The sequence below is a fragment of the Oryx dammah genome, unplaced genomic scaffold (assembly GCF_014754425.2).
Source record: "Oryx dammah isolate SB20612 unplaced genomic scaffold, SCBI_Odam_1.1 HiC_scaffold_28, whole genome shotgun sequence".
NCBI lineage: Eukaryota > Metazoa > Chordata > Mammalia > Artiodactyla > Bovidae > Oryx > Oryx dammah.
In genome coordinates, this window is record NW_024070212.1 from 44,299,138 (window position 1) to 44,321,007 (window position 21,870).

At 36.1% G+C, this 21,870-nt stretch overlaps 1 protein-coding gene across 1 annotated transcript in view; it reads left to right on the forward strand.

Moving 5' to 3' along the window:
• DPYD (dihydropyrimidine dehydrogenase) overlaps window positions 1-21,870 on the forward strand; it is a 916,336-nt gene that overhangs the window by 364,957 nt on the left and 529,509 nt on the right. The window contains exons 9-10 of the mRNA XM_040232247.1: window positions 17,889-17,996; window positions 19,743-19,912. Of these exons, the coding sequence (XP_040088181.1) occupies window positions 17,889-17,996; window positions 19,743-19,912 (278 nt within the window). The remainder of the gene's footprint in view (window positions 1-17,888; window positions 17,997-19,742; window positions 19,913-21,870) is intronic.

Below are 21,870 nucleotides of genomic sequence, written 5' to 3' on the forward strand. Positions count from 1 at the left end.
CCTCCTCTTTCTTCCTTTAAATGTGCTATTGATATGTTATGTAGGGCTCCACCCTGGGATTTCTTTAGCTCAGGATTAGCTCATTAGCATTCATGGCTTTCAGTACATTCTGTTGGCTGATACTTTTCAGATCTCTTGGTCCAGACCTGATTTCTTTCATGAGATTCAGACTTGAATTTTTACTTGTCTGTTATCTGTAGGATAACTTTACTGGTTGCCCGTACTCCATTCAATACGTTCCAAATGGGATAATTTTGTTGCCTAGGATCTGCTCCTCCTTTGCTGTCCTGGCCTATAGTCAGGCACCCTACTGTTGAGAAAGCCACCAGAACAGGAAGTTGAGGCACAGCTTTGGCCCCACTATTCCTTCTACGCCTCTCATCCACTAGGTGCCAAATCCATTGAAATTAACCCCTAAAGACTTTTAGGATATGTTTTTATTCTCCTGTATCCCCACTGTCAGTGTCTTAATGTGAATCCACACCCCCCCTTTTTTTTCTCCATTAAAGTTACTATAACAGGAGAAGAAAGAGAAAACATACCTCTAGGGAATCCTGAGGCACATTTTCAAATCCCACATACAGAATTTCTTTGAAGTATTAAAATTTTCTTCATAATTTGCATTTCATTCATCAGCATCTCCATTTTTGTCTTAATATAAACACCATAATTTACATTACCTATCTTTGATTGAAATTGTTGCCCCAGGAAGGTAGACTGTGTTTGTACTGAGGCTGTGGACACTCCCTGCCATGCCTGGTTAGTAGAGATGACTAATAATCCAGGTTAAGAAGTAAAAGGTTAGTGTTCCTTTCTTATCTGGATTTATGCAGCATCCCCTTACATTATCTAGTTCCTTCATTCTCACCACCTGCAAATCAGTTCTACACACTGCTACCAATTTGTCCTTGTTAATATACAAAGCTGACTATATTATTTCCCTGCAGTGTTTCCTCCAGATGAAATACAAACTCCTTAGTGTGGCTTGCATAGCCTTTTATAGTCTGGACCCTATCTGTCAAATTTCAAATTTTGCTATACCCTCTCCCCTGTTGCTAAAGCTGAAGCTCCAATACTTTGACCACCTGATACAAAGAGCCGACTCACTGAAAAAGACTCTTATGCTGGAAAGATTGAAAGCAAAAGCAGAAGAGGATGCAGAGGATTAGAGATGATTAGATAACATTACTGACTCAATAGAAATGAATCTGAGCAAACTCCTCGAGACAGTGAAGGATAGAGGAGCCTGGAGCGCTGCAGTATATGGGGTTGCAAAGTGTTGGACAAGACTTAGCAACTGAACAACATCAGCAGCTCCTCTCTTATCTGGTCCCCTACCACACCCTCATTTCAGTCAGATTTAATGCTTGTCCCATTCACATCTTTGTATATGCTGCTTGTTCTTCCTCTTTGTTTTTCTACCACAGGAAACATTCATCTTTGAATTGTTGTTCAGTTGATCGGTCGTGTCCAACTCTTGTCAACCCCATGGACTGCAGCACACCAGGCTGCATTTCACCATCTCCCAGAACTTGCTCAAACTCATGTCCATTGAGTCAGTGATCCAACCAAACATCTCATCCTCTGTCATCCCCTTCTCCTCTTGCCTTTAATCTTTCCCAGCACCAGGGTCGGTTTTCTAATGAGTCAACTCGTTGCCTCTGGTGGCCAAAGTATTGGAGCATCAGCTTCAGCATCAGTCCTTGCAATGAATAGTCAGGGTTTATTTCCTTTAGGATTGACTGGTTTGATCTCCTTGTATTCCAGGGGACCCTCAAGAGTCTTCTTTAAAACCACAGTTTGAAAGCATTAGTTATTTGGCACTCAGACTTCTTTATGATCTAACTCTCACATCCATATGTGACTACCGGAATACTTTGAATACTTAACATAATTACCAGTGTCCCCAGGTCAGGTGAAGTGTGTTTTGTAAGGGCTCCTGTGCACTTACTTTGCATCTCTTTGTCATAGTACTTACCTTGCTTTATGATGTTTTTGATTATATGTCCTTTTCCCACTAGATTGGAGGCTATTTATCTTTGTATCTCTAGTACCTTATGCATCAGCTGGCACATGGTAGGCACTCAATATATATTAATGAATAAGTGTTTAGATAAATGAAACATCTAAGATTTCTATTTCCATCTGATCTTAAATACAATTAAAAATCACAACTAGTATCCAGATTTGAATGTTGATCATGATAGACTGTAGTTTTGCTTGACTTTTTTATGTAAGAAAAATTTTAGAACTAGCTATACAGTGAATATACATTTAATGTGCTGAGTTTTATATGGTCAATTACCATGCCTAAGGAAATGTTGATTGACACTTAAGTTAAAAATTATCTGTAGTTTTGGTAGTTGTGGTGTTTTAAATTAAAATTATGTTAAATATTAAAGAAAAATATCAAGGAAGGTACAAGTTGAAAGTAATAGGGTTTTTAAATTTGGAATATAATTGCTTTATAATGTTGTGTTAGTTTCTGCCATACAGTTAAGTGAGTGAGCTATATGTACATGTATATCCCCTTCCTCCTGGATCTCCCTCCCACCATCCTACTCCATCCCACCCCTCTAGGTCATCACAGAGCACTAAGCTAACTAAGGTTCCTGTGTTTTATAACAGGTTCCCATTAGCTCTCTATTTTACACATGGTTGTATATATGTGTCAATCTTAATCTCCCAGCTTGTCCCACCCTCCCCTTCCCCCCATGTCCACATGTCTGTTCTTTATGTCTGTGCCTCTATTCCTGCCTTAGAAATAGGGTCACCTGTGCCATGTTCTGGATTCCATATATATGCATTGATATATCATATTTGTTTTTCTGACTTACTTCACTCTATATGACAGTCTCTAGGTCCATCCCCGGAGAAGGTGATGGCACCCCACTCTAGTACTCTTACCTGGAAAATCCCATGGACAGAGGAGCCTGGTAGGCTGCAGTCCATGGGGTCGTGAAGAGTCGGACACGACTGAGCAACTTCACTTTCACTTTCATGCCTTGGAGAAGGAAATGGCAACCCACTCGAGTGTTCTTGCCTGGAGAATCCCAGGGACGAGGGAGCCTGGTGGGCTGCCGTCTATGGGGTCACACAGAGTCGGACACGACTGAAGCGACTTAGCAGCAGCAGCAGCAGCATGTCCATCCATGTCTCTACAAATGATCCTATTTTGTTCCTTTTAGTGGCTGATTTATATGATAGAATGGAATTATTATTCAGGTATTGCAAGTAATAGGATTTTGAAAGGTAAAATATATAAAAGCCAATTCTTTGATTAGTGTTACCACATGCCAGTCACTGTTGTAAGCACTTATCATATTATCAAGATATATTATCTCAGTTAATCTACCTGATTTCATAGATAAGGAAATTGAGAATTGAAATTTAAGTTGCTGTCATTTTGTAAGTTATATGGTCGATATATAGTGGAGTAGTAATATGAACAAAGTTATGTCTGATGTAAAAACTGTTACTTAATTTTATCAGGCCTTAATATATTTACACATTCTTAGAGAAATTGGTATTCATTCATGGTGTGTAGCAGTTGTTAGGTGTGGATAATTACATTTTGGCCTTTGAGACCACACTCCATGCACTTGGAATGGCAGTTGGATAAATGATACAGTATGTGTGTTTAGACTATCAGTTGTGTCTGACTCTTTGTGACCCCATGGACGATAGCCCACCAGGCTCCTCTGTCCATGGGATTTTCCAGGCAAGAATACTGAGTGGGTTGCCATTCCCTTTTCCAGGGGATCGTCCCAAACCAGGGATCAAACCCGGGTCTTCTGCATTGCAGCCAGGTTGTTTACCATTTGAGCCACCAGGGAAGCCCCAAATGGTATGATATAGTTGAATTAATCTTGGTGAATATGATTCTTTAAGCATTTTTGAGTTGCAGGCTTCTTTGGGTATGTAATGAAAGGTATGAACCTTCTGCACACATATATGATAAATGCACATATGTACAAAGATACTTTTCATAGTCTTGGATTCTTTGAGAAACACAAGCAAGTTTCAAAACTTGGTTCCTAGATAATCTGCCTATTTTGTGGATGAACAAATTGAGGTTCAAAGTCAACCATGTGTTTCTGAAATAGTTGACCATGTCTATCCATAAAGAATGTCCCTGGAAAATTATTACTTTGTGGAATTTTCTGAATTCCTAGAAAGGTATTCTAATTTCAAGACTCTTAGCTCAGCAATATACCAGTAGTACTAAACGCATTCCAAATGTATTTAATCTTGGAAATAATTTAATGTTTTTCTTATATCATATACATTTCTTGAAAAAAAAATCTGAGGTAAGTGTTTCTTGTAAGATTTATAAAACCACAGTAGTGATTTAGAGGAAGATAAATAAATTTCCTCAGAAATATATCATTTGAGTAAAGAAGAAAATGCATAATTAAAAGATTAATTATATGATAGCAAAACCAATATTTATAATTATGAATTGCTTTTCTACATGTAAAATTAAGTTGTTTCAGCAGTATAGAGCTGCATTATGCTTACTTGTCCATGTAGCAGGAAACTTCTGTAAGGAAATGCACTTTTGTGATTCTTCTGATTTTAAAGATGAGAAAACTGAGGTTTAAAATTTAATGATTTGGGCATGAGCTTATAGCTAATAGCTTAAAAGTAAAGGTCAGAAGTCCATTAGAAGTCTTTTGAGTCTGAATCAGGCAGCTCTCTATTGTTTCACAGACATGTCTGTGGAGAATTATATAGATGAAGAAACAACTTTCAGCAGCTGAGTCCCCAAGCACATTTAGTGCATGGTCTTTATTTTAAAGTCTGCCACTTGCTTGCTTAAACTTGTATTGTTTCACTTTGCAGAGCTTTGCAGGCCAGGGCATACTTGAGTAATTCAGAATGATTTTTGGCTTTCATTTCAGTTTTAATCCATAATCCATGACCTCAACTCTTGCATTGTGTTTCACTCTTTATTTCAGTACTATAGCAAAGATGATTTTGCTTTAAAGGACATAGTTTTACTGCATTATCTAAATGTATGTTATATTAAGATGTTTTGCATAAAGTTTTTGATAATACAGAATACTTTAGCCTCACAATATAGTTGTAAAATTCATTAGAAAGATTACAAATAAAAAGGTTACCAGTACCTATACTTAAGAATTTATTTGAATAAAAAGTGTAGAAATGAAATTAAAAATATCTTTGAGAAGGTAACTAATACAATACAATGAATGTGAGGTACATTTACTGGTGATTAACACATTAGTAATACTTTTGAGATTACGTTTTTAAAGGGGTCTTCTCCCTTCTACAGAATGTGTGTTTATGGTGGCAGCTTTAATGCTATTTCCTGCTGTGCAGTTCAATAGAGTATGTTTTTAGGTGGCTGGTTGAGGGTTTTTTTCGTTATGTATGTCGATGGAGATAAGTGTTTTAATTACTTTTTTAATGTCTGTGCTTTTGTATTTTTCTCCTCTCTTCTCTTTTATTTCCTGCTGTTGAGATTACTGCCTCATCTCCACAGCAGGTGGCTGTTGCAAATTTGTTTTCTTTGTAAGCCTGGTAGATTTATTTTGTAATATAACTGTTCCTTTTAGTATTTTATTATTAATGATTTCTTTACTTTGGACTATAGTATACTACATAGTCCTAAATAGTAATTTTCTAACACCGTCTAAGAATTCCAGTCATTAAGGAAAAAACCTTTGCCTGAGGCATGTTCTTTGAATTTTTTTGCTTACCCTTACTTCATGATGAGAGGATTAAAATTTAAGGAAATTGTTTTAGAGCAAAAGCCAAATGAAAATGAGAAACAGAGAAGAGAGAAGAGAGGAAAATAAATAGAAAAGGCCCAAGAGATAAAGCACACTTTAATAAATAATACCAAGAATCAAAGGGCTAGGTATAGTTTTGTGACAGAAATAGAAAATTACATTAATATATCTTTTCTGGAAGAGAGCTTTTAATGAGCTCTTATCTTCATATTAAAATTAAATTTTAATTAGTAAAATATTTTTTTCTAATTATAAGAAAGTTAGATTACAAAAATATAAAGAAAAATATTTCATCTTTTTTTTTGTCCAAGATTTTTTTTTTTTTTTTGGTTCCTTCATGTGTCCTTTTATATAGAGAACAATAGATAAGGTAGATCCTGTCAGGAGAGTGTGTAATTTCCTCGGTTCTGTCTCACCACAGCAAAAATTTGAAGCGATGGATGGACCCAGTGTTACAGTTCAGTTTTATTTGGGAAGCAAATGAAAACACATCCTCGAGGCATGAGGGCGGGCTGTCCCAAAAGATGCAAAGAGAAGAGAGCCAGAGGCTCAATTTTGGCTCCTCTTTCTGTTTTTTTTTTTTTTTCTCTACCTGAGCTTACCCTATGTAAGTTAGGCTAACCAGGAGGCTGTTTGCTTCACCTGAGGTCCTCACTCTGGTCCTCAGACCTTCCTTTGTTCTATTTTTGTGGGCTTTTCCCTTCTTTGTCTTTTAGCCACTGACATTCTGGACTCCACACCACATTCCATGGTGGCCACAATGGCCCCCTGCAATGGCCCACAACCTGTGGAGTGTGCTTCTCTCTAAATCTGAACAAATCCACCTCTCACCTATCACTGTGTCTCTCACTGAATTTTTTTTGCAACGAGACATCAAGAACCTGAGCCTCATTAAGTTCTAAAATCAGGCACCTTGGGTTTTGGCTGGGCTCAAGTCCTGGGAAAGAAGAACTGAAGGATGGGAGGAAAAAGCAGTGGGAAAAACGTGCCGAGGAATCCTCTTCATAACTTGCTGGAAAACCTGCTAAATACCTGACCTATACTCACAGTTTTCATTGGCTCGATCCTTGGCACAAAGAAGATTAAAGACAGAAGAACCCCCATCCACTTGGGTAACAGCTACTAGAATGCAGAGGATAGTGGAGCCTTTAGGACACACTGGGGAGTAGCCTCTCCAGAGTCCCTCAATTGCACCCACTGCTGCTTGCCCATGTGCGGGTGGTTTGAGGAAACAAGAAATGTGAGATTGTAAAGGAATTAAGATTTTGTTAGCCATATGTCTTTCCAGCCATAGGGGCGAGGACTTCCTACCCCAACTGGAGGTCTTCTGGAATCTGAGACTGAGCTGCATGAACATTCTGCCGAGTTTGTTTTTGCTGTCCCAGTTTCCAGCATGCTGGGCTTCTTGTTACCTCCCCTGTGCTGGGTTTTCTTCATGTTCAGCTTCCACTGCGGGAGCTTTTGCTGAGTTGGACTTCTGCTGTGCTTGGCCTCTGCCTCACGTGACCAAGGTTGTTTCAGCCAGGTTAAATACGAGAAATGGCACCACAGATGTCTGGGGAGTGTGTAGTTTCCTTGGTTCTGTCTCGCCATACCAAAAATTTGAAGCAATAGACAGACCCAGTGTTACAGCTCAGTTTTATTTGGAAAACAAAGGAAAATCCTTGAGGCGTAAGGGTGGGCTGACCCAAAAGATGCAAAGAGAAGAGAGCCAGAGGCTCAATTTTGGCTCCTCTTTCTGTTTTTTTTTTTTTTCTCTACCTGAGCTTACCCTATGTAAGTTAGGCTAACCAGGAGGATGTTTGCTTCACCTGAGGTCCTCACTCTGGTCCTCAGACCTTCCTTTGTTCTATTTTTGTGGGCTTTTCCCTTCTTTGTCTTTTAGCCACTGCCATTCTGGACTCCTTTTTCCTATTCTAACTACCTAACAATCCTAAGTATAAGCATTATTTATTAGGAAAGTAAAATACACTCAAGGATATTTTATCCATCTTTGAATTCTTAGACATTATTGTATTAATGAAATAAAGTCTTCCTCTCTCTCTCCATTTTATCCAGATGTATAAAAGAAGTAAAACTTATGAGAGTACAAATGAAATGCATAGTGAGCAGTATTCTCGTTGTGTTGTATGACATTGCTAGATATTTTATAACAGGTTAAAACATCTTCTAGAAGAATTTTAACTCCTTGGATTCAAGTAGTTTACTTCATATGTGTTGATCTTGTGAATACAATGCTTTATTTTATGTATTGTTTGTCACCCATACAAACTCTACATTGGAGCTTTAAGTTTTAATATGAAGTTTTATGTACTGCTATCATTGGTATAATAGAACTTGTAGATAGTTTCTACATGAAATCATAAAACCAAAGTGAAATGCATTTGTAATGTTGTAGGAATTATTATGTTTGTTTACTTTATTCTCTTCTCCAATGCTTTTTTTCCCCCCAGTAAAAAGATCTTAGTTCAGCCTCTATCCAAAATTATATGAAGGTTCATTACTTCTCTTAGTTCTGGATGTCATTATTGTTATATGTCTTTGTACAGAAAAAGACCTTGTGAAATGGGAAAAAATATGAGATGATTTCATTCATAATATTTTTTGAAAGTCTTCATCTTGCTATGCTCTAATGAATTATGTGATCCATACAATTAATGCTTGTGGTCGGTCACATAGAGAAGGACTAGACTGTGGTTATACAGAACAGATGTTTAATGGGAATTTAAAAATCAGTGAAATGAATACGATTGTGATGCATGGTGATCTGATTTCATATGTATTATATAGAATCACTCCATTCTTTCTGAATTCAGTCTGAACACTCAGAGCTAAACATATTTACAGTGGGATGTCAGAAAAAAGAAAGGGAGTTTTATTGAGAAAAGAATCACAATAGGGCATCATTGATCTGTTCTCTTTCCAGTCAATATATAGATCCTAGAATGATAACCCTTATGGCACTGTTTTCCCTTGGAAATAAGATATAAATCCTTTGAGCCATATAAATGATTTTTAAGTGAGATGAAGACCTTTATAATCCATTGTGGAATTGTAAAATGCTTAGGCCCTTGAAAAGAATATTTTACTTCCATATTTTAATCTCAACTGTTCAGGCTTGATATGGAAATAGTTTCCTTTTTCTAATTATATAATTAGAAATTATAATTATATAACATGTATATCCACAAAATACAAATTTATGACTCATTCCTACATTTACATATCTATATACAGCCATTTAAATACCTTCTTATAATTAACTACAATATTTTCTGTTTGTGAAAGTGTGTACTATGAATCTATTATAATGTGAATCTTTATTATCCACTGTTTTTGTATTTTGAAAGTGAAAGTGAAAGTGACTCAGTCATGTCTGACTCTTTGATACCCCTGGACTATACAGTCCTTGGAATTCTCCAGGCCAGAATACTGGAGTGGGTACCCTTACCTATCTCCAGGGGATCTTCCCAACCCAGGGACTGGACCCAGATCTCACGCTTTGTAGGCAGATTGTTTACCAGCTGAGCTATCAGGGAAGCCCTTTTGAATTTTACCGGACAGTAATAATAGCTTACACTTGAATGTTATTTTAGATTTAGTCAGAGTGCTTTTTTAAAAAAAACCTTCCAAAGTGCTTTTATGCATAATTTTCTAACTCATTTTCAGAACAATCCCACACGTAAGTCAGGAATATCTTCATTCTAAAAGCAAGGCAGTTAACTTGACTTACTGTGGTAATCATTACAAATATAGAATCATGTTGTACACCTAAAACTAATAATTTCAATTATGGCTTAATAAAACATAGATACATTAAAGAAATTAATTTGAGAGCCATATAGGCTGTATATTGTCACTCTGCTTGTTTAACTTATATGGAGACTATATTATGTGAAATGCTAGGCTGGATGAAACACAAGCTGGAATCAAGATTGCAAGAGAAATATCAATAACCTCAGATATGCAGATGATACCACCCTTATGGCAGGAAGCGAAGAGAACTAAAGAGCCTCTTGACAAAAGTGAAAGAGGAGAGTGAAAACCTGGCTTAAAACTCAACATTCAAAAAACTTAAGATCATAGCATCTGGTCCCATCACTTTATGTCAAATAGATGGAAAAATAATGGAAACAGTTACAGACTTTATTTTCTTGGGCTCCAAAACCACTTCAGATGGTGACTTCAGCCATGAAATTAAAAGATGCTTGCTCCTTGGAAGAAAAGCTATGACCAACCTAGATAGCAAATTAAAAAGCAGAGACATTATTTTGCCAACAAAGGTCTATATAGTCAAAGCTGTGGTTTTTCCAGTAGTTGTATATGTAAGATTGTTGGACCATAAAGAAAGCTGAGTACCAAAGAATTGATGCTTTTGAACTGTGGTGTTGGAGAAGAGTCTTGAGAGTCCCTTGGACTGCAAGGAGGTCAAATCAGTTAATCCTAAAGGAAATCAGTCCTGAATATTCATTGGAAGGACTGATACTGAAGTTGAAGCTCTAGTGCTTTGGTCACCTGATGCAAAGAACTGACTCATTGGAAAAGACCTGATGTTAGGAAGGATTGAAGGCAGGAGAAGGGGATGAAAGAGGATGAGATGGTTGAATGGCATCACCCACTCAACTGACATGAGTTTGATTAAGTTCCAGGAGTTGGTGATGGACAGGGAAGCTTGGCATGTTGCAGTCTATGGAGTCTCAAAGAGTTAGACAGGACTGAATGACTGAACTGAAAACTGAACTGAATGATCTTCTAGCTGCCTAAGGTTCTGGAAGGGATTGGGGGAAGGAAGAGAAGGGGACGACTGAGGATGAGATGGCTGGATGGCATCAGCAACTTGATGGACATGAGTTTGGGTAAACTCCAGGAGTTGGTGATGGACAGGGAGGCCTGGCGTGCTGTGATTCATGGGGTCGCAAAGAGTTGGACACGACTGAGCGACTGGACTGAACTGAACTGAACTGAAGGTTACTTGAGGAAGCCCCTGTGGTTAGTTTGATATTCATTGTGTGCCTAGATCATGTTCAGGAACTGGAAAAGTCTCTGTGGTTATTTTGTAGCATATCTCTGAGCTCTCCTAGGCCTGTCTGGGTTGGGATTAAGAGATCAATTTGCACCTTTTTGGGCTAGGCCACCCCTCATTGCTCATGACTGTTTTCTTATCTAATAATTCTAACCAGTCTGTCCAGTACTGACAGTTTAAATGTGCAGGAGTGTTAACTATGTATATCATGGATGAGATGAGCATTTAATTTATATCTAGCCAAATGTATCATTTGATTATATTAAACAAAGGCTTTCAGGGAAAGAATATAAATAGAAGGAAACATGAATTTCTCATCTATGCAAAGAGCTTTACATATATTGTTTTCATTTTATTCTCCTAACAAACCTAAGATGAGGCTGCAGCTGCCCAGAAAGAATAATTTCCTTGCCCAAGGTCATAATTGCCAGTAAGTGCTAAAACTAGAATTTTAATGCAGAAATGACTTAGAAGTTTCACTCTTATTCGATATGCTGTGTTTACAAATGCTAGAAATAAGTAAGTTGACGTTAAGATACTTTAAAAAGATTTAATAAACAGAAGTAAAACCAATGGTTACACAGGGACAGTTCTTACAGAGGCACAGGTGCATAGCTGTGGTAGATAGCTTAGAGTCCCTTAGAGTTTGTTTAATGAATCCATGTTTAATCTTCGCATGTTATTGTTCTTCCTAATGCAGCACCATTCCCCGAACCAGGCTTAGCAGTGAGGACTGAGATCACACAACATGCTTTCTTCTTTGAGAAGAAAACAAGGTCTCAGATACAGAAGTACTTGGTAAAGTAAAACACTTAGGACATTCACCATCAGCTACATTTTGCTGTGTGCAGCCAGGAAACTTGAGAGGAGGACATAGTCAGTGGGATTTTATGTGTCTATTAAAATCTTATTAACAAAGCACTTGTGTGAAATAACAAGACTTGAAGAACCTGCCAAGACAGTTCAGTATCCTAGAGTATTGCCTCTTCTCGTAAACCACTCTTCTGCCAGGTACCTGAGGCAGTCTCATAGTGTTCTGTGCTGTCTTCTCTACTTCTGTGGGATGTGTGAGGCTGGCTCCAGTGACAGGTCTATCTGGTCACCATCTTTCCCATTATAGCTTAGCTGTCATTCGAATGAGAGGCATCACACTAATGCTTGCTCAAATCAATTAACACTGAATAAGGGGCCCAGTAACACACGCAGACATTACATATAAAATCTGAGAAATTCATAAACATGCACATCCTACAATAGCTATGAAGACTCATCCTTTGAAACTTATTCCTCCTCTATTACCTACTAGATGGTAACATGAAACAGAGTATTTAATATCATGTTAATGTTCATTGAATTTGTATAGAACTTAATATGGAGCAAAAATAATTTACTGTATACCCTGCTGTTGTTTATCCTCTAGTTGTTCCAGAGGGAGATGCTTCAGAAACAAAGCAGAGATACAGATTTCAAAGAATATCAGATCATTGAAAAATAACCGGTAGACAGCCAAGAGGAATACACTAAAGGAGGAAAACATTTTGGAAAGGAATTATGCTAGAGAAAGTAATCACAAAACAAAGGCAGTCTAGAGAAGCAGCCAATCTTTTCTCTCCCACTAGAGAGGAACATTCTGTGTTGTATAAGTATCCAGAGCCTTACAGTGAATCTTAACACAAAACTTGAATGATTAATTTAGGTATCGCTTGTTATGTAGCAACACATTATAACACGGCCTAATTTATAACCTTGTATATGGCAAAGGCAGCATTTTCAAGTTAAAGCATACACACTCTATAGTCAGATCGTCCAGGTTAAAAATTGGCATTGCTACTGCCTTCTTCTATGACCTTCCACAGAGTTACTTAATCTTTATGTTCATCAGAATTCTCATATCTGCAATGCAGATAATAAAGAGTTGTCTTACAGAGTTGTTTGGAGAATTAAATGAGTTGGTATATAAAAATCACCTGCCTATAAGTCGGACACCAGTGCATGTAAGTAATCAATACATGTTAAGTCAGATTTTCTGTCATGTAAGCAAAATTTTCTGTCTTTTCTCTTTTTGGAGAATGGAAAAGGATCACCTTTCAGTGTTTCTTAAGAAGGTGTTCCTTTGTATACATGCTGAAAAACTAAAAACTTCAGTAACTGTTCTAGGGGAACAAAGAAACTATCTGGCCTTAGTGAAAGACAAAGAACACTATACATATATTATACTGAGCTGTTTTGTTTGTCAAATCTTTGTCAATTTCTCTTTATCCATAAACCGCCTGCTTCCCACTGAAAAATGAATTAAAAAGTCATTTCAGTGCCATTTTGAAATCATCTTAGTATAGACATGTACTTTATTTATTAATATGCCTCCTACTCTCAGGGAAGTCTTCCTTTGATAGATGGGTATTTGCAAGTTTCATTATCTTTCATATTTCACTTAAGGTTGCTTCATTTTTCTTCTTTTGTAGCACTTTGTTTAAATTTGCTAAAGTTTAATACTTTACTTTGATTTAAACTTTATTCCTTCCTTTCCACAAGATGTGGAATTTGGAAAAAATAGAAAATACCAAATAATCAGTTCAGTCTCTCAATTGTACCTGATTCCTTGCGTCCCCATGAACCGCAGCACTCCAGGCTTCCCTGTCCATCGCCAACTCCTGGAATTCATCCAAACCCATGTCCATCGAGTCGGTGATGCCATCCAACCATCTCATCCTCTTTTCCTGTCCCCTTCTCCTCCTGCCCTCAATCTTTCCCAGCATCAGGGTCTTTTCCAATGAGTCAGCTCTTCGCATCAGGTTGCCAAAGTATTGGAGTTTCAGCCTCAACACCCAGGACTGATCTCCTTTAGGATGTACTGGGTGGGTCTCCTTGCAGTCCAAGGGACTCTCAAGAGTCTTCTCCAAGACCACAGTTCAAAAGCATCAATTTTTCTGCACTCAGCTTTCTTTATAGTCCAACTCTGCTTCTGTTGGGTCCATACCATTTCTGTCCTTTACTGAGCCCGTCTTTGCATTAAATGTTCCCTCGGTATCTCTAATTTCTTTGAAGAGATCTCTAGTCTTTTCCATTCTATTGTTTTCCTCTATTTGTTTGCATTGATCGCTGAGGAAGGCTTTCTTATCTCTCCTTGCTATTCTTTGGAACTCTGCATTCAAATGGGTATATCTTTCCTTTCCTCCTTTGCTTTTCTCTTCCCTTCTTTTCACAGCTGCTGCTGCTGCTGCTGCTACTAAGTCGCTTCAGCCATGTCCGACTCTGTGCGACCCCAGAGACGGCAGCCCACCAGGCTCCCCCGTCCCTGGGATTCTCCAGGCAAGAACACTGGAGTGGGTTGCCACTTCCTTCTCCAATGCATGAAAGTGAAAAGTGAAAGTAGAGTCGCTCAGACGTGTCCGACTCCTAGCGACCCCATGGACTGCAGCCTGCCAGGCTCCTCCGTCCGTGGGATTTTCCAGGCAAGAGTACTGGAGTGGGATGCCATTGCCTTCTCCCTTTTCACAGCTAACCCTATCTTAATAGCTAATATTTATTGAGCATTCACTATGTACTGGGTTCCAATGCTTTATAGATAGGTAGATATTCCTTTAAATCTCACATATATGGGATAATATAATTACTATTCCTGTTTTAGAAATGCAGAGGTAGAAGATCATAGAGAGTAATGAATTATTGCAGGGCTCTCTCAAATGATAAAAACTTTAGGAAACATAAGATAGAAAGAGTGGTATAATTTATTTGAAAAATTTGGCTTATGCAGTTGTGGAAGCTGACAAATCTGAAAAGTACAGGTCAGGTCAGCAGACAGACAGAACTTCTTCTTCCTTAAGGAAACAACATTTTTGTTCTTAAGGCCTTTGAACTTATTGGATGAGGCCTACCCAGGTTATTGAAGTAATCTCCTTTACTTAAAATCAAGTGATTATAAATATTAGCTACATCTATATAAAGCCTTCACAGTTATACCTAGATTAGTGTTTGGTTAATACTTTGACAGGCATACTTAGCTAGGTGTACATAAAGCTAGCGTAGAAACTTATAGAAAATCACAATCAGAAATATGGGAGAGGACGAACTCAGTCAAAGTCTGATGACAAAACCCTGTTTCTAATCACCCAACAGCCATCATGGTTAGCAGAGGATTAGGGTACTTCTGCCAGCTGGGCTGGACTACCTGAGAGTCTGTGAGAAGAGGTTCAGATACATGGTCCTGCCACCCAGGTGGGAGAGAAGGGCTCCATGGATCTTGGGAGTCTGAAAGTGTGCATGACCTGGGGTGTGGCTGAATAGGCTGCAGAGATAACCCAGTCATAATGACCCTGTCTAGTTACTGACTTGTTTTTCCTCTCCTCAAGCCAATATCTCTAGGTCAGGATATGTAACTGGTGCCCTCCTGAACATTTTCAGGGAGAATCTGAGCTAGTAAATGTTAAATTCATTACAGTGATAAATGCAGAGTGGGGTGAAAACAGGAAACACAGTCATTTTTGTCAGTGTCTGATTCAAGTGAAAAAGAGAAATTTAAATTTTACCAAAGCTTTTTTTCTCATGAAATAATTCTCGTGGAGAGAAAAAAAGTCATCATCTCTGTGGGTCAGTAGTGCACTTAATAAGAATGCCTTGCATTTCTTTATATAACAGTTATTTCAGCAGTGGGTCTGTAGAAATTAAGCACAGATGTAAATCTCCATTTTGCCTTAGTCCTAGCAAATAGTGAAAAAGATCAGATTAGGAATTAGTAAAGGAATGATCTTAGACTTAGTTACCAGAAACTGGAATTTTTATCCACCACTTACATTCTCTGTGCTTTGTTTTTGATCTGCCTCAAGCATTTTTCCTTATCATATCACCTTGAAATTGCAAAACACTTCACATTATTTTCCTTGTTGTTTATTGGTTTTTAACAGGAAAATGAGAAAATGAGTATCATAGAACATACACAATCTCTGTGGTATAGTAATATAAGAGGGGTGACAGGTCATTATTTAAATATATATGTCTATTTATATATATGTATATAAAATGATTTATGTTCCTTTGACTAATCAGATGCAGCTTAAACTACAATCATCTTAATAACTTTTGAGAAAAATTTTGTCATTAGGATCTTCAAGTACTTAGTCACCTCTTATTTATGTAACTGTATCCACCCCATCTCAATCTTTCTAAAATAATTACATTAATAACCACACATTTATGTAATAGTTGCCATGTTACAAATAGACTAAAGTATATTCATCAATGTCAGCAAATGAAGAAATAAACTTATCTTCCTTTCATTTATAGAGAAGTAAGACAAAGAAGTAGACAAATGGTTTGTCTAACTTTCTTAAATAATTAAAATGACTTAAAATAATGTTTTTAGAATAATCTAAATACAAAAGGCAAATGTTTTTGGGGAGTAAATGGAGGAGGTGATGGACAGGGAAGAAAAAATGTTTGATTTAATTTGAAGGGACAGGAGAGGTTTATTGCTGGCTACAAACTCAATCCACAAGGCCCATTCAGTTTTCAGGTCAAATATAGTATCTACCTTATCTCATACAACAAAACTCATCCCTTGCACCATGCTTTTTGCTCTTTGTGTCCACCAACAACTACCATTGCCCTTCATTTAACTCTGAAATAAACTTCTGCTTCTCTGGAATGGCCTATTGGTCGACTGAATTTTAGATAGTAAATAACATTAAATTTAAATTTCTTCCTTATAGAATTGAGATGAAAAGCTTTCCTGTAGTGGAGTGAAAGCTATCAGATTTGTTTCAATTGTAGTTTGAAAACATTTTAGCTGCCTATTCATATTCTTTTCAAACTGTTGGCAATTATTTCCTAATTAGTTGATACATGAATATTACAGACCATTTGGCAAATAAGGAAAAAAAAAAAAAAAACAATGGAATATCTTTACTCCCACTCCCAGAAATGATCACTATTCAGGTTACAAAACTTGAATATACAATGCTTTGTGTCCTGCTGGTTTATTTTAAATTGTTTTTTTTTTACTGCAATCTGTTACCGTATTTTTCAAATGTTTGTTTTAATAACATTTTGTTCTATAATCTTTTTCTTTTCTTAAAATAAAACTGTATTATTCATTTGGTTGGCATTTTTGTATTCCACTATCCTTTCTTTGTCTCTCTCTTTCTTCTTCTTTTTTTTTTTTCAATTACCATTTTTGTACATTAAACCTTTATTTGCATGTCTTAGTGTTTTCTTATGATAGATTCAAAGCTTTTTTTAGAAGCTGAGCACCAGTTTCTACTAAATTTCTATCAAAGGAGCATAACGAATCCCATTTTTAACCTTGCCATATGGTGTAGTTTTCTTAAATCTTTTACTTTTTAATAGAAGAAAAATCATATCTTATTGTTTTAACTGACAGTTCTTATATTACTAAAGGGTTTAAGATTTTTGGTGCTTATAAGCTGTATTTTTTTATCCCATTTTTATTATCCTTTGTTTATTCTTCTATTGAGAATTAATATGTTTCTTATTAAAATTGAGAAACGTCTTTATATAGAAAAGACATTTTATTTGTCAGAATAGTCTTCTAGTTAATCATTTACTATTTAATTTGTGTATATTTTGAAATGTAGAAGTAGTTGAATTTTTGTGGTAAAACTCTGTTTTCCTTTGAAGTCTTTTAGTCTTTTTTTCCCCTTATAGTTAGCTTCCATATTCAGGAACCAGATAAATACAAATCCATATTTTCATTTAGTTTTTGTGATGAATTTTTTATACTTAGCACTTTAATACTCAGAAATATTATTTTTATTTATGTTGTGAGGAAAGAATATAAGCTGATTTCCCTCTTAACACTATATGTGTGCATCCATGTTTGTATGTGTATATAAATCTGTGATTTATGATGTATTCTTTACATATACATCAAAAGTACAAGTCATTTATCAAGTACAAAAATTATGTATCAAACGTACACTCTGAGGTCTGTTACATTGTGTTATGTACACTTTTATGTTAATTTGCTTATATTTTTTTTTCTTATAGAACCACATCATTCTAATGACTGTAGCTTTCTACTTTCTTTCTAATGGTCTGTAAGAAAAGTCACTGCTCCTGCTAATAATATTTTATAAATTTGTATTACTTAGGTTTGCCAGAACCCAAGAAGGATCATATCTTCCAAGGCCTGACACAGGACCAGGGGTTTTACACTTCCAAAGACTTTCTGCCTCTTGTAGCCAAAAGCAGTAAACCAGGTATCACCAATTGTCTTCTGTTTCTAATATTGCCTGTGTTGTTATATGTATTATACAATTATGTTAAATCCAGGCTCAGTGGGAAAATTTCCAGATCTCCTGTTCATCTTTTCATAATAGCAAAGTTAAAAAAAAAAAAATCTGATATGATTGTTAGCCAGAATCATGTAATTGTCCATCCTCCTAATCAAACATCATCAGAAGGATTTTTCACTGTATTATATACAGGTCTAAATTGCATTATGAAAAGTTGCTTCAAAATAAGAGTGTCTTAACAATTACATCAGAAGGTGTTCTTACAAGAAACTGCAGCAACTTCACTTGGGAACTATTTTTGTTTGTTTGTTTTAAAATGGGGCAAGTGATCGTGTCTTCTTTTATTTGTATCCACACAAGCAGAAAGATTCAGTCCCTTCTTAAACCACAGTTTTATGAAATTAGAGTAAAACATTTTGATGAATACCCTAATACCTAGTCTCTGTGAGCTATCACTTCACATACCACAGGAAGACGAACCTGAAGCTATGCTTGTCTTCTGCTGTGACTGGGCTGGAGTCATCATCTTAGTGAGAAAGAAACTACAGGGTATTCCCTAAAAACCAATAGCCAAACTCCTTAAATATATACTTTTAAAGAATTCTGAACTTTAAGCTGTTCTAACATATAATTACCTACCAAAAACATAAGAACTTACATTTATTCTCCTAAAATTGAAAAATATAAGAAACTGCCTCGCTTAGATCAATCTGCAGAATTTTACAGCTAAAGTTGTGTACTATCTTCATCTTTTTCTTCCAAGAGAACATGATGCTTGCTAGGGAAGCAAGAATATCTTAGTACACATAGTATGTATTTGAGAGTTACAGAGGGCTAATTATGTAACCCCAAACAGAAACTTTCAAGCAAAATGATAACACTAAGTTATCTGTGGTACCATTTCAAAAATTATAGTAATTTATCTTGTCAGCAATTTTATTTAATCCAATAATACAATGCTACCTAATATGTAGCAAACACCTGTCTTTCACTTTTTAAAAGAATCTTCATGTGGACATTGAATCTTTATATAAATGCTGTTGAAAAATGCTCACTTGGAGATTAATATTTTTTATTGTTCAATTTTACAAACAAAACCAGGGAAAAGCAAAAAAATTTTAAAAACAAAGGGAAAAAGTTTTGTTTTAACTATTTGAAGAAAATAATTCTTATAAATTCTTCAGTTACATAAAGGGAACATACTCAGCATGTTAATTTTCAAAATTTACCAAATATAATTACAGCAGGGCTATACATTAGAAATCTTATGATATCTAAATAAAATGTTGTAATGAAATACTACAGATTATTAACCCAGATCACAAGGATCACTCTTTTCCTTCTAAAAAAAAAAAAAAACCTTAATGGCAGTAAGTTAAAAATACACATCACAACTTTGACAAAGAGAGTTTTAATTGGTTGATTCCAGCTTCTTAAGACTCAAACTCTTCAAAATGTGTTATAGATATCCTTCTAGAAAGAAAGAAAAAAAGAAGTTAAAGGTATTGACTATGAAATTACATATATGAGCATATTTTTAAAGTGGGAATAAAACTGTCTTTCAATGAAGCAGAATAATTTGATAGTGACACTCCATCCTGGAAAACTGCAAGATGCAATTTTACACTGCTTTGAGTACAAGTATCTTTTGAGCTGTCATGCAGAAATGGTTTCTCTACTTGAAAATGGGGTTTTCCTTTCATCATTCAGGAATGTGTGCCTGTCACTCTCCATTGCTGTCGATACGGGGAGCCGTGATTGTACTCGGAGCTGGAGACACAGCTTTCGACTGTGCAACATCCGCTTTACGTTGTGGAGCCCGCCGAGTGTTCATCGTCTTCAGAAAAGGCTTTGTTAATATAAGAGCTGTCCCTGAGGAGGTAAAAAAAAAAGTCAGAAAATATGGAGTCGTAATGCAACAGATTTTAGAAGATATAACTGTTAATGTGCAGGCTCTTAGTTTAAATCACTAGAATGTTCTTCAGATTGTGAAGTGCAAATTTTAAAATTTCTGAGTTACCCATAGTTGCTTTTTTTAGTACAGACATTCAAAGGAAAAGAAAATTATTTTATAACACTGATTTGTATAAAATGAATTTATCTTTGTCATTTCACAAGTGCTTCTTATTCTGTGTTAATATCATTGAAAGATGTTGTATTTAACTAGTAACAGTGGAATGTGCTAAGTCTTCCATATCCTAACAATAGATACTCTTCCCAAAATGCATGGATATTAGGAGAATGTGGTAATTAGAGACATTCAAAATTTTCCATAAACCAAATTTACAACCTACATTCAAATATATATATATACATATATATACACATATATATATATATATGTCATAGTCAATTCATTATGCTATGAAGCCAATAGAACAAGGGGATTGCTGTTTATTTTTTAAAAAAGCTCTAATGTAAGCATTATTTAGAATTAATAATTAGTTAACTACTAAAAATGACAGATTTAAAATCATATCATTCTTACAGGTGACTGGTGACTAATCTTGATTGAGACATCAGCTGGGTACATGTACCGTAGAGTTCTCAAATTTTAATGTTAAGAAAGATAATACCTTATAAAGGATATTAGTTCTGAGAACAGGAACCAAATGTATTTATAGAGAGATAAATTACTCCTTTTATACAAATCAGTATTATGAATTTGATTTGCTTTAGAATTCCTGAACATATTTGGAGTCTTCATACTAGACAAAAATTATAACTGTAGTCAATAGGTAATTTGTCACATGTAGGCTAACTACAGATTAATCTCACTGAAATATCAGAGTCACCATAGGTTCATGACTGAGTTTAAAATGTCAAGTTTATTCTCCAGGGCTTTTCTCCATCCACTCTTTTTCAGACTTTCCCCCCAAATCTACGGTGGAGATAGTCTTGTAATCCTAGGAGTTTTTTCTGGAGCACTATTTTAAGCATGAATTAGTGCAGTGAGGGAGACCTGGGTTCAGTCCTTGTGTTGGGAAGATCCCCTGAAGAAGGGAAAGGCTACCCACTCTAGTATTCTGGCCTGGAGAATTCCATGGACTGTATAGTCCACAGGGTCACAGAGAGTCGGACACAACTGAGCAAAAAAGAAAAAAAGAAGTGCAGTCTTACATTGGTCCAAATACAGGGAAAATAGTCATACTGGAATAAAGTGACTTGCTTAAGATGAGAGAAGACAGGAGGTAATATTATTCATCTTTATATCCGCATGTATAGCATAGGACCTCAGCAAATAATAAGTACTTGAACAATTTTGAACTAAGTACTTTACATCTTATTTTTCTAAATCTAAAGCACCTTGAAATTTGGAAGGGAAGACACCCCTGAATGGCAATGTCAGTTTACTTCATACTTTATATTATAGTCATCTTCCATTGGCAAGGGTCACTAGAAATGAGTGGTGGCTGTTTCTTCTACATAAGTAGAAAACACTCACACACACAAACACAATGAGACCAGATAATTAATTACTTGACAGCGTAGAAGTTTTGTTTGCTTGTTTGTTTAATCAGCTTAAAGTTTATTGAGCATCTTTTGTGTATCAAGCACTGTTTTAGGCAACTGGAATACAGCAGTGAACATATTAGATAGATTATCTTGTCCTCATGGAGCTCATACCTGGTAAGGAAAGATAAGCAAGCAAGCAAGCAGATTGTCACACAAGTATATGTTGAACAGTGGTTAATGCAATGCAGAACAAAAATTTAAATAGGACTGTAAGAAGTGTGAATTTGGGGAAAGGTTATGGTGAAAGAGAAGATGAGATTTCCATTTTAAACAGGGTGACCCAGGAAAGCCTTTCAATTACTATGACTTTTGGGCATAGAAA